At 41.5% G+C, this 22,532-nt stretch overlaps 1 protein-coding gene across 4 annotated transcripts in view; it reads right to left on the bottom strand.

The window, feature by feature from the left end:
- Positions 1 to 22,532, bottom strand: part of DOCK5 (dedicator of cytokinesis 5) — a 229,664-nt gene that overhangs the window by 81,492 nt on the left and 125,640 nt on the right. For all 4 annotated transcript variants that reach the window (XM_519666.8, XM_009455048.5, XM_063816247.1 and 1 more), the window contains 6 exons: positions 20,186 to 20,311; positions 13,564 to 13,688; positions 10,992 to 11,090; positions 9,616 to 9,688; positions 6,724 to 6,827; positions 5,128 to 5,311 (listed from right to left, as the gene is read on the bottom strand). In XM_519666.8, the coding sequence (XP_519666.2) occupies positions 5,128 to 5,311; positions 6,724 to 6,827; positions 9,616 to 9,688; positions 10,992 to 11,090; positions 13,564 to 13,688; positions 20,186 to 20,311 (711 nt within the window). The remainder of the gene's footprint in view (positions 1 to 5,127; positions 5,312 to 6,723; positions 6,828 to 9,615; positions 9,689 to 10,991; positions 11,091 to 13,563; positions 13,689 to 20,185; positions 20,312 to 22,532) is intronic.

The raw sequence follows: 22,532 nt of genomic DNA, 5'->3' as shown, positions 1-22,532 counted from the left end.
TGAGGGTGTTTATCAACACCCTCCAAAACCTAGTGCCTAGGGATTCCTCGTGTCTACAGGATAAACTTCCAATGCCACACAGAGAATGTAATAAGGCCCCACCTATATCACTCCTGCATACTTCTAACCACCACCATTCTCTTTTACCCTTTAGCAGTCAGAGAAATCCAATCACTACGGCCCAACCATGGCAGGTTCTGAAATATCTCTGTGTCTTTGTGTATATTCTTCCCTTTGCCTGAAATACCCAGAAATACTATGTATTTGGTAAGATGTACTTGGTATCTCCTTGACTCTTCCCATAGTTTTGAGCCATTTGAAGGCAGGAATCATATAGTATTCATTCTTTTATCTTGCCTTAGTACTAGCCATCTATTAGGTGTTCAATACATGTTTGATGAAGGAATAAATGAATGAATGGAAAGGGAACCAGTAGCCCTAAGGAAACTGATAATATGCTCAATCCAATCATTAATATATTCATTCATCCACTAGGCACCATCTACTTCCATATTCTCCAGCTCTTATTTCTGTCACAGGCTAGTCGAAGGTATTGCTCATTCCATCACTTGACTCATAGCTGCTGGAGGAAAAGGATTTAGTCCCTTCACCAGGGGTGAATATTCACCCAGCAGCTTCAGCTCCGGCAAAGTACCCATCTATCAGCCCAGAGGTTTATTTCCTAGTGATACCTGCATGCCAGATCACTGCTCACATAGGAAAATATTTTGGCATCTGGTGAATTGTTAAGGTCTTAGGGCCAGGAGAGCAGTGACACGGGGTTACAGAAAGAGCCCCACGCTTGCTGTGTTTCTAAGATTTATACAGGTTTATCCATATAGCTCTAGTTAATTTTTTTTCTCGCTGTATAGTGTCTATTCAATTGTATGGGTGTACACAATTTGTTTATCCACTCTGCTGCTGATAAATACTTGGGTTGTCTCTAGTTTTTTTTGCTATCATAAGCAATTCCACCATGAACATTCTCATACATCTCCTGGTATACAGGTAGAGCAGCTTCTCTGGGGTAGAAAACTAAGGTGGGATTTCTGGGGCATCAGGAAGAATATCTTCAACCATATTAAATATTATGCAAAGTCACTGTCCTCATTTTACATTCTCGTCAGAAATGTGTAAGAATTCAGGATATTTCAAATCTTCAGTAATGCTGAGTAAAAGCGAAGTTACATGAATTCACATGTGACACAAGACTTCAATTAGACAGTTCAATTATTAACTACATTAATACTGTAGACTGTATAGTACTGTATACTGTATACTTGAAAATTGCTAAGAGAATAGATTTTGAGTGTTCTTACCACCAAAAAATAAGTAAGGTGGCATGCAAAAGTCGCCAGCTGCAGGAGATTACTGAGCACTTGAAATGTGGCTAGGGCAACTAAGGGACTGACTCATAATTTAATTTATTTACATAAAATTTAAAAATGCAAAATGAAACAATATACTGTAAGGGATACAGATGTGGCAAAATTATAAAGAGAAGCAAGAGAATAACAATCCCCAAATTTAGGGTAGTAACTGCCTTCTACCCTAAAGGAGAGAATTTAAGAACACATACTTTTAAAGAGAAAAGAACGACAAAGCTATTCAGACTCAAAAGGTTAAAAGTCATTGGAGTTCGTAACAAACAGATCTTGGAGACTCTGTAACTGCAAAACGATAAACTATAAACTGTTTGGAGCTACAAAGAGCTGCTTTCAAAATACAAGTCCACGACTTAGGAGCTTAAGAAAGATGTTTTGCCACTTTAAAACTCAATTTTCTGATCAATAAGCTGGAGATGATCTGGCAAAGTTGGTGCTGGAGGGTGCAATGACTGACTTTGAGTATGAACCTCCTGGCCCAAGGCCACGCACCTCTGGGGACCTGCACATTCCTCTCTTTTTCCTAGAAAACAAATCTATTCTTACCTTCCAGTGGGCCCAGAAACCAATGATCCCACACAAATTGGTCTGTTTTAGTTTCTAAAAAACAAATCAAGTAAACAAAAGAGTCTCCAAGATCTGTTTGTTAAAACTCCAGTGGCTTTTAACCTTTTGAGTCTGAATAACTCTCCTCAGGCGAAGGAGGAATGCCTTTGCTCACTCTCTCAGTGAGAACACTGCTACCCTCTCTACTCAGTCAACACCCTCACAGAGTTAGCTGATGGCTTATTAATGTTCTTCAGCTTTTTATTAAATCAAATTCACTCTTTATGATTTCCATCAAGTCAGAAGAAAGCAAATGCATGAATAATCTGCAATCATTTGTCCCTGGAATACCCCATTTTCCCTGATGCTCGTGATGCCTTTGCCAAGTCTCCGTCTTTCCCTCTCTGTACCCTGGTCCCTCTCCCTGCTCTCAGTCTGTTTGGATGGCAGCTCACTCCTCTCTGATTCAGACGAGGTTTGCCTTTTTAACCCTTCTGACTTTTTTTGTATGTGTTATGATGAGTTTGTCTTTTTTTTAATCAAAACATCAGGAATAAGGATGACAAAATAAAGCATACAGTGTCATCCAAAGGAACATTCTGTGATGATGAAAATGTATATCCATCTGCCCAACACAAAAGTCACCAGCTGCAGAAGACCAGAATGCTTGAAATGCGACTAGGGCAACTAGCGGACTGATTTATAATTTAATTTTATTAATAAAATTTAATTAACAAAAAAAATTTTATGTATTTGCAGTGTACAACATGATGTTTTGACACACACACACGGTAGAAGGGTAAATCAAGGTAATTAACACACACATTACCTCACTTATTGTTTGGTGGTGAGAACACTTAAAATCTACTCTCTTACCAATTTTCAAGTATACACTATACTATCAACTATGGACACGAGGATATATAACAGATCTCTTGAACTTATCCCTCTTGTCTAATTGAGCTTTTGTACCTTTTGTCCAACTTCTCCCCAATCTCCCCACCCTCCAATTTTAATTAATTTAAATTTTACAAGCTACATGTGTCTGGGGGCTACCATATCGGGACAGTACAGGCTAGTTAAGAACATTCAGAAGATGGGGTGAAGTAGATATATCAGCAAACGAAGGGTCTACATTGAGAACTGCAGGTTGTCAGGAAACCCTACATTTTTGACAGGGAGATAACAAACAGTGTAACAATATGGTTATCTCTAACAGAAATTCCTTTTGCTTTTCATTACTAGTTAATTTCACAAACTTTTATTCTTGTTTTCTTTATTCTTCTTTGATCTGTAGTCCAGAAAGGATAATCTACTAGATGTTCAATAAGTGTTATCCCTCTCAAATATCCCTTGATAGTTTTAAAAGAACATTAATGCTTTATATAGTATACTACCATACTTAGTTTAAAAAATAACATTTTGACATTTCATAGTTAAAAATTTGGAAAATACCAAAAAGAATAAAGAAAACAAGAATTATCAAACTTTGGGTTAGTCCTATTCGTCGTTTTCTGTGTACAAATAGTGATGATGATCGTGATAGCTGACATTATAGTGTTCACTATATAGATCGAATGTGATTTTGTTTTTACGTATTTTAATTTACTGTATTCTTTGAAATAGATACTATTATTGCTCCCATTTTAAAGACAAGGAAACCAATTCACAGAGATATCAAGTCACTTGCCCAAGATGAAACAGCTAGTAAATGGCAGAGCTGGGATTTGAAGCCAGGCAATCTGCCTGCAGGTTGCTCACATATACTTAAATAAAACTGGGATCATACTGTATATAGTGTTAAAAAGTTCACCGTGTCCTTCACTACGTTTTGAAATACCATATTTAGCAGCTGCATATATTTCATCACTTAATTATATTATAAAACGTGGTTAAACTGACCCTGACTATCAGACATTTGGGTTGTTTCCAGTATTTCCCTGTTACAAATAATAGGGAAACAACATCCTTGTACATAAATCTTTGTGTACATCTCTCATTGTTTACTTAAGTTCAACTTCCAGGAATCAAATCACAGGCTCAAAGGGTCTGAAGACAGTTAAACTCCTTGATATGCCTTCTAAATTATCTTCCATAAATGTTGTACACATTAACCTACCAGCAGTTCATTGTTAATAGATTGACTTTGTCCATAACATGGGGTATGTTGCTGACGGTTTTGACACGTCTTTTATGTTTCTGGCTTCATTTTTGGTGAGGATGCTTCTACTTGCACATACGGATTAGCCCTAAACTTCACTCTGTGGAGTCTAGCCACTTGTCCAAGTTGAAATACAATCCTTATCTTTTTGTCAACCACGACTTGTTGAAACAAACCTAACACTGAGCCCTTCTAAAGATCAGGGATCTGATCCCTGGGTTTACCCTATAACTACCCTTTTTTGTCTATCTTGGCACCCCTTAAGGCAGAGCTCTTGCCTGTACCTCACTCAAACTGTCTACAAGGTCAAAGGCAACAGTCTCTACACAGCATATAGGAGACAGAATTTCTAGCGCAAGTCCCCTAGGCAGCTCATTCTTGGTTTACTACATCCAGTAGGGTTCCTTACACATTACTTAAGTTAAATAAATAAGAAGTTGATATTGGCTATCATATGTCATAATCTACACAAGAGAGGTTAAAATTGATATCAGAGATTTGAAGGAAAAACCAAATGAACCCCTCTTTGAACTATTCAGCGGAATTTATGGAAAATCCCTGACTGCTTGGAAAAAAATGGGAAAGAAGAGAATATAGGAGGGAAAGACAGAACTCAAACAGGAAGCCCTGCCATACCTGTTTGGACAGGAAACTGATTATATTTCTTTGCCAAGCTCCTCCTCTTACTACCAACATCTCTTCCTGCACATACTACACAGAATGCACTATCAGGGAACATACGGCTTTTGAATTTTACAGTTGCTGTTAATAAATGCATTTATAGGTTTTATGATATTAAATACTAAAATGTTTTTCATCCTGCTCTCAAGTGGACAATGAAACTTCAGAAGAGGCTGTGCAATGTGATCAGCACTACCCAGAATACCACTTGAAAAGCAGACAGCAGAATCCAATTGGCCAACATCCTACCTAATAAGACCCAGCCCCATATAGTCCAGCCCTGTGAGCCTAACCAAGGAGCCCAGAAAGGCTGAGCAAGAAGCTTATTTGTGTCAGTGTATTCACCACTCCTACCATTCTGGGTGAGCTTTGTGGAGCAGATGAGGGTGGCAATCTGAAAGCTGTCTTTAGTGCTATCCTTGCTTGGGGTGAAGGTGACCAGGTTTTTGGATGCTTGAAGCTCTTTTTCTTCCATCTCCATCTTGGTCCCAGGCAGGGTCAGGTAGAATTTAGCATCTTCCATTTTTTTGTTGTCACCCTAAAAGGAAGCATGTTAGGAACACCAAATGATGGCCACAATCTCTTATATGCAAATAAAAACAATTTCTATCATGCATTTTCAGCATGAGAAGCGTGGACTTATCAAATTATCCTGAAGATCCCTTCCACCTCTGAGATACTCTGATATCTTTCTGTAAACATTGAGCCCAGAAATAATTTCATGATTGAATGGAAACAGAATAAGTTGTGAACTAGAAACCAGAATATCCTAGTCTCTGTTAGAGTAAATACACATATTTCAGAATAAGGTTAAATTTCATTTTCTTCAGTCTCTAAATGGGGACAATTCCAACAATGATAGACTGGATTAAGAAAATATGGCACATATACACCATGGAATACTAGGCAGCCATAAAAAAGGATGAGTTCATGTCCTTTGTAGGGACATGGATGAAGCTGGAAACCATCATTCTCAGCAAACTATCGCAAGGACAAAAAACCAAACACCGCATGTTCTCACTCATAGGTGGGAACTGAACAATGAGAACACATGGACACAGGAAGGGGAACATCACACACTAGGGCCTGTTGTGGCGGGGGCGGGGAGGGGGGCGGGATAGCATTAGGAGATATACCTAATGTTAAATGACAAGTTAATGGGTGCAGCACACCAACATGGCACATGTATACATCTGTAACAAACCTGCACGTTGTGCACATGTACCCTAAAACTTGAAGTGTAATTAAAAAATGGGGACAATTATACTTTATTGGGTTGATGGAAGAAGAATTAGCTTGCCATCCCTTCCAAAATGATTCATAAACTAAGATGTTAAGAAAAATATTCCTCAGGTAGATGCATCTCAAAAGAGCAGCCAACTGTGGGGAAATCCCCAGATATTGTTGGCTAAATGAGATCTTCCAGCATCTACTTTATACTCTAAAATCTCAGTAGAAGTGGGAGCTCAGCATCAGTTGGAAGGCAAGAACAAAGACAAAACTTTCAGGGAAGGAAATAAGGCCCCCAGAGCACAGAAATAGTATGTGGCTCATGGTGATGGGAAAACCATATCCACCACACACTACTGAAGCCCAACAGTGCACCTGTCCACGTGCCATGCAGGATGATGCAAAGAGCAGATCATGAGAGGCCGACCCCTTACCATTCACTGCTAGGGAACACCATTCACAGGACCTCTCCTGTGAGAGGTCTAAGGAGGTGAGAGCCTCCTTAGAAGACTCAGTAATAATGCAACTCACTCTCTCCAGAAAGCAGGTGGAAAACCACAAAGCTGGAGGGCCCAGAGCCCTCCGGGTTTCTAGATGTTAATGGGCAAGTACAGAAAGCTCTAGAAAGGTTTCTGATGTTTGCACAAATAAATATGAAAGGAGTCTTAAATGCCCATTTGAAAGGGAGTATTTTTCTCAGCCATTTTCTGTTAGCACCACCTTATAAACCACCAGATCGTGCCTCCCATCCTGCAGAGTGGTGCCATCCGGGTTCATCAGCTTCACGAAGGCCACCCCAAATGCTCGCTCCGATTTATCTCTGGCTGAAAAAGCAGAAAGACATGTCTGAGCAGTGCAGAAAGACACCAGGAGGCGACGGCTATGACACGATTTCACATTTTGCTCGGGGGTGTGGCGTTCAACCATATTCTAATAAGCACAACTGAGCAAATTGCAATAAGCCACGTACCATGTGCCACTGAAACTGCCTGGCACCCCCAAGTATGCTCTCCTCTTCCTACATCCCCTAATAAATGAGACTAGCATCTGCCCAGTCATCCAAATCAGAAATGTGGGTGTTGACACCAACTCCACCCCACGTCAACTCCATGTCCTAAATAGCTCTGGAGCCTGTCTCTTCTCTCTCCATCTTGCTGTCCTTCCTGACTTCAGGCCACACTCACCTCTTCTCTTTATTTCTACAAGACCTTCCCAGCGCATCTCTCTGTTTCTAGGCTCTCCCACCAAACACATTCTCTATGTTGGAATGACGTTTCCAAAGTCCAATCCAATCATGTCAACCACGCTGCTTCAAAACACTTGAATGAGAGATCTCAATTTATGTTGCTCTAAAACAGGCTCTGCAAGATATTTATTCTACTCTAGGGTTTATGGTGCTGCCCAAAGTTTCTTTCCCCTTCCTCCCCAGAATACCAGCTCCAGTGCCAGGAAAGAAGATCTGCATGCCCTGTGGCAGCCGGGAGGAGGGTGCAGCTTCATGAGGAGGCAGAGCACCTCTCTCTTGGTCTTCGGAGCCAGTCTCTGAACTCACTGGGTCCCCTGCTTCAGTGGCTCTGAGTAGGGTAACCTGTGGCCTGTTTTTATCATAGGCATGGCTCTGTGGTCTGCCGTGCCTCTTGGGTCCCCACAGTGGTGGAGTAGTCATCCATTGTATGATCATACCTCAATTTGTTTATCCATTCTCCTATTGATGGGGATTTAGGCTATTCTAGTGTTGGAGTACTATGGGTAAAGCTGTTATGAACATAGACCAACCCCTCCCAAAACCTCAAAACCAGAAACCACCCTTGAATTGCACCTCCTTAACATGGTTGAAAAACATCTTCAGCCTTCATGATCCGGCTCCAGCCCAGCTAGAATCAGATTGTCTGGGTGCTAACCTAGCCTGGTCATATGCTAGCCTTGTGACCACAGGCAAGTGCCTAACCTCTCCATGCCTTAGTTTCTTTGTGTATAAATGTAGATAAAAGTAGAATGTACCTTATTATATTCTTGTGGATACTAAACAGGACCATGTACAAATATAGCTTCACATAATACTTCATACAAACTTGATCTTTGTTGTTAATTGACAATTGTTAGTTATTATGCAGAACCATATGAAATGGCTGATATTTGGCCATTTAGACCTAAAAAATGCCAATTTCACACGATTCAACCTGATACTATTATTGCTCCACTGGTCCTGCTTTAGCCATACTGAGTTCATTTGGTTCTCCAAACACACTTCTCCCATCACCCTTCACTGGGCTAATTTCTACTCACCTTCAAGTCTCAGCTAAGATGTAGGAAGTCATATGCATAAATCCCCCAGACTGGGTAAGGTGCTGTGCTACGCATCCATTACAAGTCTTTGCCCCTTGTAATGTACATATCACACTATTCCGTACATAACCACCCACTTTTTCGTTCATCTTCCTAACCAGACCACAAAGACTCTGAGTGGGAGTGTCCAGCTGGCTGTCATAGACCAGCGCCTCGCCTGCAGCCTGTTGTGTAGATGGTGTTCAACACATGCATTTTTGGAAGGAGGGGTTACATTTTTATGCAGTGTGAAATGAGAATAAGACGATTCCAGAAATTTTGTGATCAATCTGAAAACAATCAATTTTCTTCTCTGCTTACACTTTAGTGTAGCCATTTCAAGAACTGTGACCTAAGACTTGAAAGAGTTTTTTCATGAGAAAAATGATAATTTGGGGAGACAAGTGACTAAAGAGTTTTCTTGCTACTGCAACATGGCAACACGCATTGTGAACGTCTAGGAGGGAGATACAATGTATATATAGCCTTTCCTATACCTATTTGATTGTGAAATACAACACTTTTTGTTATAGAGCATCTAGTAGCATCTTAGAGCAGGGGACCTCAAACCCCAGGCCATAAACCCGTACCACTCTGTGGCCTGTTAGGAACTGGGCTACACAGCAGGAGGTAAGCGGCGGAGGAGCAAGCAAAGCTTCAACTGTCTTCACAGCTGCTCCCCACTGCTCGCATTACCACCTGAGCTCCGCCTCCTGTTGGATCAGCAGCAGCGTTAGATTCTCACAGGAGCCGAACCCTATTGTGACCTGTGCATGCAAGGGATCTAGGTTGCACATTCCTTGTGGAAATCTAACGCCTGATGATCTGAACTGTCTCGTTGCAGGAAAACAAGCTCAGGGCTCCCACTGATTCTACATTACGGTGAGTTGTATAATTATTTCATTATATATTACAATGTAATAAGAATAAAGAAAACAATAAATGTAATGTGCTTGAATTACCCTGAAACCATCACCCCACCCCTGGTCCTTGGAAAAACTGGCTTTCACAAAACCAGTCTCTGGTGCCAAAGATTGAGGACTGCTGTCTTTGAGAATATTAGTGTTCACAAAACACATTTTGAGGAAATCCTAATATAGAGTGACAACACAGACCTTGCACGCCCAGCAAAATTCATTATGCTGATTTCCTTAGCAGTGACTTACAAAATACAGTTGCCAAGTCTCTAGTTTCCAAATATCTTATTCTCCAGCTTCACAAGATGGCTGTCAAGCCAGAGCAAATTTTTTTTAAGTGGAAATATGTCATAGACGTCTTAATACTTACTTTCCTGAGATGACCTGTGTCGGAAGGTAAATCTTATATGACAGCGTGTGACTTCTTCTATAGCAATGGATACCTGTGTCATAGTAAGAAATTAATAGTTTACAGACACACAGTACTTTGCATGCATGGTTTATTTCATGGAATTAGGCTCAATTTTATACTTTCCACAGCACAAATTACTAGAGAGTGAGATTTGGTATAGGTTTCATTTAAAGGAGACTGAGCTATTTTCAGATCAAAAGAATCTCAGATCATCTTGCTGTTTATCATAGATTCTGAGCATAGGGATACTGTGAATTTCTAGCATTTTCTGAAGTAAGAAACAGTAATACTTCAGAGGGGAAATACTGGTACTTTGAGGTCCACACAGGACCTTTCAGACTGCAAGATGTGTATAAATATAGTAATAATTGGATCTAGAAGACCTGATTATTCCATAAAGAGGGGGAAAGGTAATAATTAGGGCTTATAAAGCAGTTTTCTGCTGCTTACATATCTACAGGGGAGAGAAGAAACAGAGCCTTAGGGCACTCAAACGAGCAGAGATTTGTGGTGTGCAGTCAAATCATGGCATGATTATACTTTGGAACCTTATGCAAGTATCTAAAATACATATCTGAAGAATTTATATGCATTGTGATAAGTAGTTTTAAGAAGCACAATATAAATTTGTATCAACAGCATCATTCAAAACATATGAACTATAGAAAACTGTTGAAAATGGTTAATTCTAAATTGAGATATATGAATGCAATTAAAAAAATTTTTTTTCTATGAAGAACTCGTGTGACTTCGACAACCAGAAAGAGCTGATGGAGCCCGGGATTCAGAAGAAGTGGACTCTAGTTTGGGCCCTGATACCAGTCAGCTCTAGGATCCTGGGAAGTCACTGAACTTTGAACCTCAGTACCTAATCAGAAAGATGGCGTTACAACACCTGCTTGTTCTAGTTGCAGAGCCCTTGTGGGGCTCAAAGGAGATGACTGATCTGAAAAGCACTTTGGAATGTGTAATACACATATTGAAGTTGAAAAGAGGCCCAGAACACTTGGTGAGAGGCCAAGAATAAAAAAATGTTAGGAAACTGTTTGCACAGTGTGAAAATTTCTGTTTGGTTTTGTACCATCTTGGCAGTCTATTATATCCATCACGTCAACCACAAGCTTTGCTATTCAAATTCTCATACATCACTGAGTTTCTTAATGATAAATGCTCTTAATACAGAATTACAATTACTGATTCATTTCTTACTGCACACCATAGGCAACTTATCTAAAAATTTCAAAATAAAGTAGGAATAATTTGGGGGTAAACAGAAGATAGGAATCTAACTGAGGTTTAACAGATAACAGGGGTTACAAATGACTCATTCTCACCTTGACAGTCTCATACCAACAGGGCTGTTTGACTTGGTAATAGACTACTGATTTGTATTCTGAAATGCCTTCATATCCAGCACCAGGGTGAATTGCTTTCTTCAGATGGAAGGAAAAAATTAGAAGGGAATAATTTTGTTTAGAAAAGTAAGAGGACCCCATATACCATGCACAAGCCCCTCACCCCCAAACACGTCCACACATGCCCTACACTGGCACTGATCGGCTGATTAAGTTTGGGGGATGAAGAACAGAGAAGACTGAATTTCCACCACTTTATTCAAGGGTCTATAATATCAATTTGGTAGCAGCTAAGGAACCCAGCACCACCTAAATATTCTTCTTTCCTGTAACTTGTATTTTCTCTTCCCTCCCCAGGCATGCATTCTCCTCTGATTCTTTCCTCTTCTCTCTCAGGGAACATGACGATGACGAGAAGTTAGGTGACAACTGCAGACACGCCGCTGTTTGCAGAAAAGCATTTCTCTTTTCCTGTCTACATTCTGTTTTAGGGACTTAGGGTATTGGCACAGCATATTCACTCAACTCAGGGCTGCATCTTTTCCTGGTCATGAACCACTGAGCTCAGTAGAACCAGGCCTTGGTGGGGCACTATCAAACGAAATGACCAACCAGGAGAAGGTGTCTACGTGAAATGAGCTCATGTGCTCTTATCAACAGCACAAATAAAGCACTTTCATACAGTGGCTCATAGCATTCAGTTTCTCCCTCTCATGCAGAATACGACTTGCCTTGGTAAACTGCCTAGCTATCTGCTTCCTTAATAGATTATAACATCCATGGCAAGTGATGAAATTGTATTTCATTGTAGCCTCAAACAACTATGCAACAGGACACTCAGTGAGTCAAGTCAATCAAGAGCTTGGTCCTTGGTTACCAAAGCAGTTAACTACGGCTCATACAAGAAGAGGTGGAGTTCAGCAGAGGCCATGCAGCCTCCTGTGACCACCTCCTGCCTATCCTCTTTGATGTCAGAATTGGGACTCACTTCTTTATGTGGGCAGAAAGCTGGCAGATACCTGCATTAGATCTTGTCTTAATTAAAAAAAAAAAAAAAAAAAAAAGAAGGAAAGAAAATGGAAAAGAAAGGAAAATAGAAGAAGGGAAGGGGAGGGGGAAGGGGAGGGGGAAGGGGAGGAGAAGGGAGGGGAGGGGAAGTGGGGGAGGGGAGGAGAAGTGGGGGAGGGGAGGAGAAGTGGGGGAGGGGAGTGGAGAGGAGAGAAGGGAAGGGAGAGGAAAGAAAGAGAAAAAAAAAAAAAGAAAAGAAGAAAGTAAAGCAAAGCAAAGCAGGCAGCACATGGTGGCTCATGCCTGTAATCCCAGCACTTTGGGAGGCTGAGGCAGGCAGATCACGAGGTCAGGAGTTCGAGACCAGCCTGGCTAACATAGTGAAACCCCGTCTCTACTAAAAATATAAAAAAATCAGTCGAGCATGGTGGCGAGCACCTGTAATCTCAGCTCTCCAGAGGCTGAGGCAGGAGAATTGCTTGAACCTGGGAGGCAGAGGTTGCAGCAGGCAGAGATTGTGCCACTGCACTTCATCCTGGGTGACAGTGCAAGACTCCATCAAACAACAACAACAACAACAACAGCAACAAAAGAAAGAAAAGAAAAGAAAAGAAAAAGCTGCCAGAGTTGGAGGAACTCTGGACTGGAATTCAGGATACTTAGATACCCTCCCAGCTCTGCCACTAACTCCTGTGTTTCCCAGAGACAATAACTCATCCTTTTAAAGTTTCTTACAGTTTCCTGTTCATTAAAACTAAAGAGTAGGCTGGGCACAGTGGCTCACGCCTGTAATCCCAGCACTCTGGGAGGCCAAGGTAGGCGGATCACAAGGTCAGGAGATCGAGACCATCCTGGCTAACATGGTGAAACCCCGTCTCTAATAAAAATACAAAAAAATTAGCTGGGCGTGGTGGTGGGCGCTTGTAGTCCCAGCTACTTGGGAGGCTAAGGCTGGAGAATGGGGTGCACCCGGGAGGCGGAGCTTGCAGTGAGTGGAGATCGTGCCACTGCACTCCAGCCTGGGCGACAGAGCGAGACTCCGTCTCAAAAAAACAAACAAACAAACAAACTAAAGAGCAGTGGTAGCGGATGCCTACCCCAGGGCTCTTCCAGTTTCAGTCTCTGATGAGCACATCTCCTTTGGTTCTGCTCACCCAGGGAAGGAAACATGCTTTCTGATGCCATTCGAGCACCCAGGCCACTTAGCTCAAGCCTAAGAGGAACTGATCAAGCTTGAAAGTGGCTAAATAAGTTGAAAACGATAAATAACATCTGCATTGGAAGCTTACACATAAAATCATTAGTGGCTGGAGCTATTTCTTAGCACAGGAGAAATATAAAAATAAGAGTCTAGAAGAGTCTAGATAGCTTCCTTAGTGAAACTGCTCACTGCTAATCACAAATTTAACAGGCTTTATATTTCTTTTCTCAGGAAAAATCAAACCAATCCTGATGCGAAGAAGAATTAAAATACGGCCAAAATTCTATCGTGATTGTAAAGACGGATGTGATGGTAGCAGGATTTCTGGGCCACGCTGCGCACCTCCAAGAGCTTGCCCTCCTCATCATGCACAGACATCGTCACCTCCACATTCTTTGGCGTCTTCTTCTTCCCTTTGTCAAACTCGCCATGGATCAGGGTGACATAAATGTCATTCCGAACATCTCCTGCAACATGATAAGCATGCTGTGAGTGTTGCTGAGAGAAGTCATTCTAAGTTTCAGAATGTCATACGACATAAAAGGTAAAGACAATACGAAATGGTCTGGTTTTATACTGAACTACTCATCCGACAAAAGGCTTTCATATGCATTTGCTGTCTTCAGCTTATCTCATTTTACCTTTCCATGCATACCAAGATGTCTTTGCACTGTGGTTTTACAGAAAATTAAGTAGTAATTCTTTCTCTATTAAAAATTTCTATCTAATAATAAATACATAGTATATATTGTTAGGTTACAGTGGCAGATGGTTTTTCAATAGTGCCTTGGAGAGTGTGATATTTTGAATACATCTGATAATAATGAAGGCAATTGTCTATTGAGTGCTTATTATATGCTGTGCCAGGCAATGGTCAAAATGTCTTACATGTATTAATGTAATCAATTATAGACTAACTTGTTAATCTACAGAACAACCTGATGAGGTAGACACTCTTTCTGAAAGCCTATAGAGTATGTTTTTCTTTTCTTTTTTGATACATGATCTTGCTCTGTTGCCCAGGCTGGAGTGCGGTGGTGCAATCTCGGCTCACTGCAACATTGGCCTCTTGGGCTCAAGTGATTCTCTCACCTCAGCCTCCCAAGTAGCTGGAATTACAAGCACACATCACCACGCCTGGCTAATGTTTTGTATTTTTTGTAGAGAAGGGGTCTCACTACATTGCCCAGACTGGTCTCAAACTCCTGGACTCAAGCAATCTGCCCACCTCAGCCTCCCAAAGTGCTGGGATCACAGGTGTGAGCCACCATGCCCAGCCTAGAGTACTTTTTATTTCTTTAAATCAGTTTACTTGATTTTATCAATGAAAGAATGCTTTCTGCTGCTCTTTTTCTTTTTTGTTACCCAGCAAAAAAAATTTTAATTAATAAACGTGTGGCCCACATATTGAAGAAAAATATTAAATGTTATTGAGGTACATAAAAGAAACTTGGAATAAATGTGAAGTATATTAAACTCCTAGATGAAAAAAGTATTGAAAAAATGATTCCAACACCTGCACTATATTAAACTGCCACCCAATGTAAAAAACAAAACCTTTTAACACTACAAGAAAACAGGAGTGCATATTTAGAGCACTGATCATTTTCATCATTTCCTCAACTGGAAAAAAATAAGATACTGCTTATCACTTGCTGAGGATGAAGAAAAAGGGGCTTATTCACACAGCACAGTTTGAAATCTTACTTGACACACTCTTTGTCAATGGAGAAATTGAAAATGTGTCAAAAGTCTTAATACAGCAATTCCACTGGTAATATTTGTCTCGAAGTATTAAAAATGTGGGCAATAATTTATCTGTAAGGATATTCATTGTGGTGTTTATAAAAGTGGAAACATGGAAACAGTCTCGATTTCCAAGCACAGGGAATTAGTTGAATAAATTATGGTATAATCACGTGATGGAGGTAACATTCATTTTAAAAAGTGCTTGAGCTCCTACTCTGCAGCAGGCATGTGCTGGGTGTCTGGGTGGCGATGGTGAGCCACTCACCAGCCTTGCCCCAGCTCAGGTTACAGTCTAGTGCCAGAGAGAAGCACCAGTCAAATAATCTGCACAAGTAAACCCACCATTAGCAATGGAGGAATGTGCCAGGCTCTGTGAATGAACAATACCAGGTCCTGACCTCGTCTGCAGGGTATGGGAATCTTTCCTTTCAGCTGTTAGCACAGTCAGGGAGAGTGGCCTGTGCAAAGGCCCAGAGGTAGGAGACAACCTGACTGACATCCTCACAGTGAGGGGGTGTCTGGTGTGAGATGAGGCTGTAGAGACAGAAATAAGCCAGATCCCCCTGAGGCGGGTGGGCAAATTAAGAATTTTTATATTTACCCTCAACATAAATGAAAGTCAGTAAGATGTTTTCAGCGAGGGAGGAGCGGGATGAGATCAGGTGTGCTTACAGAATAGAACATTCAGGATGCAGTAAGGAGAAGAGAAAACGAGCAAAGAAAGAGCAGAAACATGAAAACCAGGTAGGAAGCCATGGCAGTTGTCCAGGGAAGAGGTCATCGTAGCTCCAATTTGGGTAGTGACAATGCAGATGGAGAGAAGGGAGAGAGAGACTTGAGAGTCCTTTCAAAGGTAATGCTGACAGGTCTTATCTACTAATTTATGTGAATTGTAAAGGAAAGGGAGATATCAAGGGTGACTTTCTGGCTTCTTCCTTGTGCAGTGGATGGATAGGTGGCTGGATGGATGGGTGGGTGGGTGGAGGGAGGGATGGATGGGTGGATAGAGGTTGGGTAGGTGGATGGATGGATGGATGGATGGATGGATGGATAGATACATGGATGGACAGAGGTTGGATAGGTGGACGGTTGGATGGATAGGTGGACGGTTGGATGGGTAGGTGGATGGGTAGGTGGATGGGTGGGTGGATGGATGATAGATGGGTGGGTGGGTGGGTGGATGGATGATAGATGGGTGGGTGGGTGGGTGGATGGATGGATGGATGGATGAATGGATGGAGGTGCTATTTTCTTAGATAAAACACAAGAGAGGTGCCTCAGGCCTAGATGCACAGAATTATGAGGTCCAAATGGGGATGCTGAGTAAGAATTAGCCAATTAAAGCAAGGAGGGGCTGGGTGTTGTGGCTCATGCCTGTAATCTCAGCACTTTGGGAGGCAGAGGCAAGAGGATTGCTTGAGCCCAGGAGTTCAAGATTAGCCTGGGCAACATAATGAAACTTGATCTCTACAAAAAAAAAAAAAAATTTAAATTAGCCAGATGTGGTGGCTCATGCTTGTAGTCCCGGCTACCTGGGAGGCTGAGGTGGGAGGACTGCTTGAGCCTAGCAGATCAAGGCTTACAGTGAGCTATCATCACACAACTGTACTCCAGCCTGGGCTACAGAGCAAGACCTTGCCTCAAAAAAAAAAAAAAAAAAAAAAGAGGGGAGTCCTGAGGCAGGAAATAGCTGGCTATACGGTCCTAGAATTCATTAAAGAGGTCTTGGTGCTGGAGCTACAGATTTGAAGGTGACAGGCAGATGAAAGCCAAGTGAGTGGATGATACCCCTAGGGAGAAAACACAGGTGAGACAGAAAGAGGGCTGTTCTGGGCAGAACTGTGTCCTCCCCAAATTCATATGCTGAAGCCACAACCCCTAGTAATGCAGAATATGACTGTATTTGGAGATAGGGCCTTTAAAAGAGTAAGTAAGGTAAAATGAGGTCATATAGGTGGGCCCTAATCCAATATGACTGGTGTCCTCATACGAAGAGATTAAGACACAGACATGCACAGAGGGACAACCAAGTGAAGACGAAGGGAGAAGATGGCCATCTGCAAGCCAAGGAGAGAGGCCTCACAAGAAGCCATCCCTGCTGTCACCTTGATGTTGAATTTCCAGTCCCTGTCCTTTGTTGTGAGAAAATAAACGTTGTTGATGCCACCCGGTCCGTGGTATTTTGCTATGGCAGCCCAAGCACACTCACACAGGGTCTCAGGACCAAATAACAAGGAACTTCAATATTTAGAGGTGAAGCAGAATATGAGAAGGTGGCAAAGGGGTTCTAGCAGAGGCCCCAGGGAAATGCAGAAGCAGAGAAAAGTGAGGGGTCACCAATGAGAAGGGAAGGAAATATTTCAACAATGTCAGATGCTGCTGAGAGGTCAGAGCTGATCACTAGGCTAGAAAACTCCCATCAGATGTAGTGATACCATGATCATGGGTGACTCTCATGAGAGCTACTCTTGAGAGGCTGGAGTGGGGCTGGCAGAGGTGAGAACAGAGAAAAAGCGTGGACAGAATCACTCCTGTGATGCTGAAGACAAGAGAGTCAAAGCTCCTTGCTAGAGGGCAAGGGGGTACAGGGAAGAGTTTAGGAGGCAACTGGAATGAGTTCACGTGGTGATGGGACAACAGGAAGGAGTTCTGAGCCCAGGGAGTTGGGTCTAGACCTGAATTTCTCAGACCTGACTCACCACCAGATCACCTTGGGAGCTCTGAATCGGTCTCTAGAAATCTGGGAATCTGTATTTTCAAGGAGATCTTCAAGGAGATCTTGATTAGCTGGTCCACAGACTAGCACTGGAAACCATTGTTCTAGATGAATTTTTTTTTTCTTTTTTGAGATGGAGTCTTACTCTGTTGCCCAGGCTGGAGTGCAGCGGCGTGATCTCACCTCACTACAAACTCTGCCTCCCAGGTTCAAGTGATGCTCCCGCTTCAGCCTTTCAAGTAGCTGGGATTACAAGCATGCGCCACCACTCCCAGCTAATTTTTTTTTTTTTTTTTTTTTTGAGACGGAGTCTTGTTCTGTCGCCATGCTGGAGCACGGTGGTGCAATCTCAGCTCACTGCAACCACCGCCTTCCGGGTTCAAGCAATTCTCCTGCCTCAGCCTCCTGAGTAACTGGGACTACAGGTACACGTCAACTCGCCCAGCTGATTTTTGTATTTTGAATAGAGATGGGGTTTCACCATGTTGGCCAGGCTGGTCTTGAACTCCTGACCTCAAGTGATCCACCCACCTCAGCTTCCCAAAGTGCTGGGATTACCGATGTGAGCCATCTGGCCTGGCTGTATTCTAGATGAATTTTAAAACCAATGTAGCCCTTAGCATCCTATGAACCAATCCTATTGACTTAAAAAACAAAACAAAACAAAACTAAATGTTCTTTTACAAGCCAGATTTAAAAGGTAAACTCACCTTATTCAAAGGCCTCAGGAGAAGCCAACCCTGCTGTCACCTTGATCAAAGAATAAACTTCTCTACTTTATTTTTTCAGATTTGTGTCTTGTTGTAGTAGTAAAACAACCTTCAGGTAGAGAATATTACTACTAATTTTTTTTTTCCTTAACGAGAAGACAAAACATTTTCCCAGAATGTTGATGAATGTATATCAGGGTAAAATAGCTATGTAATGGACAAAATAAGCAAAAAACTATCTTCTTTTATGAGAAAAAGAAAAAAGAGTGATCTCCATTTTATAACATTTTTATTCATTCCTTCCACAAATACTCATTTAAGACCCACTACATGTAGACAATGTGGGCAGCAACAAGTTATCACTGCCCCTTAATTACTCACAGGAGAAATAAGATTTTGTATTACTTTAAAATAACCTATTTTTTTTTTTTTTTTGGAGGCAGAGTGTTGCTCTGTTGCCCAGGCTGGGTTGCAGTGGTGCAATCATAGCTCACTGAAACCTCTGCCTCTCAGGCTCAAGCGATTCTCCTGCCTCAGCCTCCTGAGTAGCTGGGACTACAGGCACCAGCCACCATGCCCAGCTAATTTTTGTATTTTTGATAGAGACAGGGTTTCACCACGTTGGCCAGGCTGGACTTGAAGTCCTGACCTCATGTGATCTGCCTGCCTCAGCCTCCCAAAGTGCTGGGATTACAGACGTGAGCCACCATGCCTGGCCTAAAATAACCTGAATTTTTGTGCAATAGGTAAGTTGGTTTTCTAGAATTTTTCTAACATGGTATGGTTGTTTTTCTTTTTTCTTTTTTGAGACAGAGTTTTGCTCTTGTTGCCCAGGCTGGAGTGCAGTGGTGCGATCTCGGCCCACTGCAACCTCCACCTTCCAGTTTTGAGTGATTCTCCTGCCTCAGCCTCCCGAGTAGCTGGGACTACAGGCACGTGCCACCACACCCAGCTAATTTTTTGTATTTTTAGTAGAGATGGGGTTTCACCATCTTTGCCAGGATGGTCTCGATCTCTTGACCTCATGATCCGCCCACCTCAGCCTCCCAAAGTGCTGATTTTACAGGCGTGAGCCACCCTGCCAGGCCAAGCCATGGTTGTTTTTCTAGAATTTCTATTAATATCAATTAGTTTATAGCAATATGTATAAAATTCGAGGGACCAATTCCCTTTTCTTAGTATGGAGATTAAAATTAAATGGGCGAAGTCAGCAAATTCCAGAGAACACACACATATGCAGATCACTAGAAAGAAGATGAAACAGGAAAATGCTGACATTCTTGTCACAACAAGAACAGGGAGAGCCAGAGCGCTTTTGGAGCTTCAGAGAATGGAGAGAGCAAGGCGCCCACATGCTGGGGATGTCATAACGAGAAAGGGACACACAAATGAGGCCAATTAGTCTCCTGAACAGAGCACCCTGTGCTATTTGAGAGAGTCTGTGTAAAAGAGAGAGTAAGAAAATCTGATTTACGTTTAAAAGCATTATCTTGGGCTTGCACACTGTATATCCAACTTCCAGGAATTTTCTCGGGGAGATAGTCTTAAACATGGAAAAGACATCATGGTAAGGATAGTCAGAGCAGAGGTTTTTATATTTGTAATAATGACAAATTAGAAAGCACCTAAGTGTTTAAGTATTGCAGGTGTCTCTGTTTGTGTCCCAGGTGTCTCAGGACCAATGAATGTAAATAACCAAGTCTTCTGGATCCAAGTTGCCTCCACCATCCAATAAGAAATAATCGCTGCACAGGAGGAAGCAAACAGGTGAGCCATGCAAAGTGCTTACCTGGCAGTATGATTTCAGGAAAGCCCATCTTCCGGGCTATTGCTGTTGATCTATCAACCAAGTGTGAAAAATTCTTCTGAACCTGGGTGAGGTCACCGGGCAAGAGCTTCAAGGATACCCAAAGGCCTTAAAAGAAATAAAAGATAAACGTTTAGTTCTTTGCATGATGTATAAAACACACGCGTAACTGGTGAGAAGAACATTTGAGTTGTATAGTCACAACCTTACTGTAAAGATGTAAATTCTCCCCCAGTTGACTTATAATTTTAATGACACTCCGTTAAAATCACAACAGGACCTCTTTGAGAATTTGACAGAGATGTGAACAGATGCTAACTTTGGGGGAAAAAAGGGGTAAAGATAGACCCTACCAGATACCAGAATATATAGTAAAGCTACAACCATCTGTGATCCTAGTGGTAAAAAAGATATATACATGAAACAATGAAATACTATAGTATATAGCAATTTAATATATGGCAAAAGAGGCATAACAAATCATGAAAAAAATCCAATAAATACATGAATATGCTGGGATTATTTTCTTCCTACTTAAGAAAATTTAATTTCCCATCTTGTATTTTCATTAAAATAAATTCCCAATAATGAATTACATAGAAAAAGAAGGCAGAATGTCAAAAGAAAAAAGAAGTGTATAGCTATTAAACTTCTGAGAACAAACCATTTTTCTTTCTTTCTTTTTTTTTTTTTTTTTAGACAGAGACTCACTTTGTTGCCCAGACTGGAATGCAGTGGCATCACCTCGGCTCACTGAAACTTTTGCCTCCCAAGTTCAAGCAATTCTCATGCCTTAGCCTTCCCAGTAGCTGGGATTACAGGTGTGCACCAACACACTCTATCAACAGAACATGATATGGAGATACTAAAAACTACAATTTTTACATTATTTTGCATTAATACATACTCATCTGTATTACTTTGGTTTCCTTCCTCTCAATTTTAAAAAATGTGATGGGATAAACTTATTCAGAATAGAGCATAATTATTATCTAGGGTCGACATTGGGAATGAAGGGTAGGCAAAAACATGGAGGCCAGGGGCGGTGGCTCATACCTAAAGTTCCAGGGATTTGGGAGGCCAAGGTGGGAGGATCACTTAAGGCCAGAAGTTGAGACCAGCCTGGGCAATATAGTGAGACCCTGCACCTGGCTAATTACTGTTTTTTTTTTTTTGTTTTTGTTTTTTTTAGTAGAGATGGGGTTTCACCATGCTGGCCAGGCTGGTCTTGAACTCTAACCTCAAGCAATCCACCTGCCTCAGCCTCCCAAAGTGTTGGGATGACAGGCATGAGCCACCACGCCGAGCCCTAATGATTTTTAAATATCAGTCTGCAACATAACCAAGAGTGCAGCAATATAAACACTCACACATAGTAGAAATTTATGGCCAGCGATTTGGTAATATGTATATCTCCAGGTGTAGGCTTGTTGCCAGCATGTGACCTAGAAATCCAACTTCTGGGAATTTTCTCGGGGAGACAGTCTTAAACACGGAAAAGACTTCATGTATTAAGATAGTCAGGGCAGAGGTTTTTATATTTGTAATAATGACAAATTAGAAAGCACCTAAATGTTTATCTAAGGGATTCCCTTTCCTTAAATCTAAACCCTGGAATATTATGCAGCCATAAAAAATATTTGTGAAGAGCATAAAAACATTTGGAAAGTGCTTGTTTGGCATGAAGTATGGTATTTGGGGAAAAAAAAGAAAAAAGAATGAAAAGTGCTTGTTTTGTTGTTAGGCAGCAAGAATGGAAATGACTTTTTTTCAGTTTTGTTAAAAAAATCACACATACATGGTAATCTGTTTAGTGTAAGGGTTTTCCATGCCAACTGAAATTATACTTAGTTAAAACCTCTAAAAAAACAGAAATAGGGCCGGACGCAGTGGCGCACACCTGTGATCCCAGACTTTGGGAGGCCAACGCCAGAGGATCACTTAAGGTCAAGAGTTCAAGACCAGCCTGGCTAATATAGTAAAATCCCTTCTCAACTAAAAATACAAAAATTAGCCGGGTGTGGTGACAGGCGCCTGTAATCCCAGCCACTCAGTTGGCTGAGACTGGAGAATCACTGGAACCCAGGAGGCGGAAGTTGCAGTGAGCCAGGATTGTGCCACTGCACTCCAGCCTGGGCGACAGAGTGAGACTATCTCGGAAAAAAACAAAAAAAAAAAACAAACAACAAAAAAAAACCACCAGAAATATATTTAGTTATTTGTTTTCAGGTTCTTTATTGATCCCTTGTATGTCTTTCCTATGCAGGATAATTGCAAATATATAAGAAACTAAATATTACGAAAATAATGTGTTTTCTGATTGCTTCCA

The sequence above is a fragment of the Pan troglodytes genome, chromosome 7, assembly GCF_028858775.2.
Source record: "Pan troglodytes isolate AG18354 chromosome 7, NHGRI_mPanTro3-v2.0_pri, whole genome shotgun sequence".
In the NCBI taxonomy this organism is placed as follows: Eukaryota; Metazoa; Chordata; class Mammalia; order Primates; family Hominidae; genus Pan; species Pan troglodytes.
Note: the sequence above shows the minus strand (reverse complement) of the source record. Positions and strands in the feature narration are given on the sequence as shown.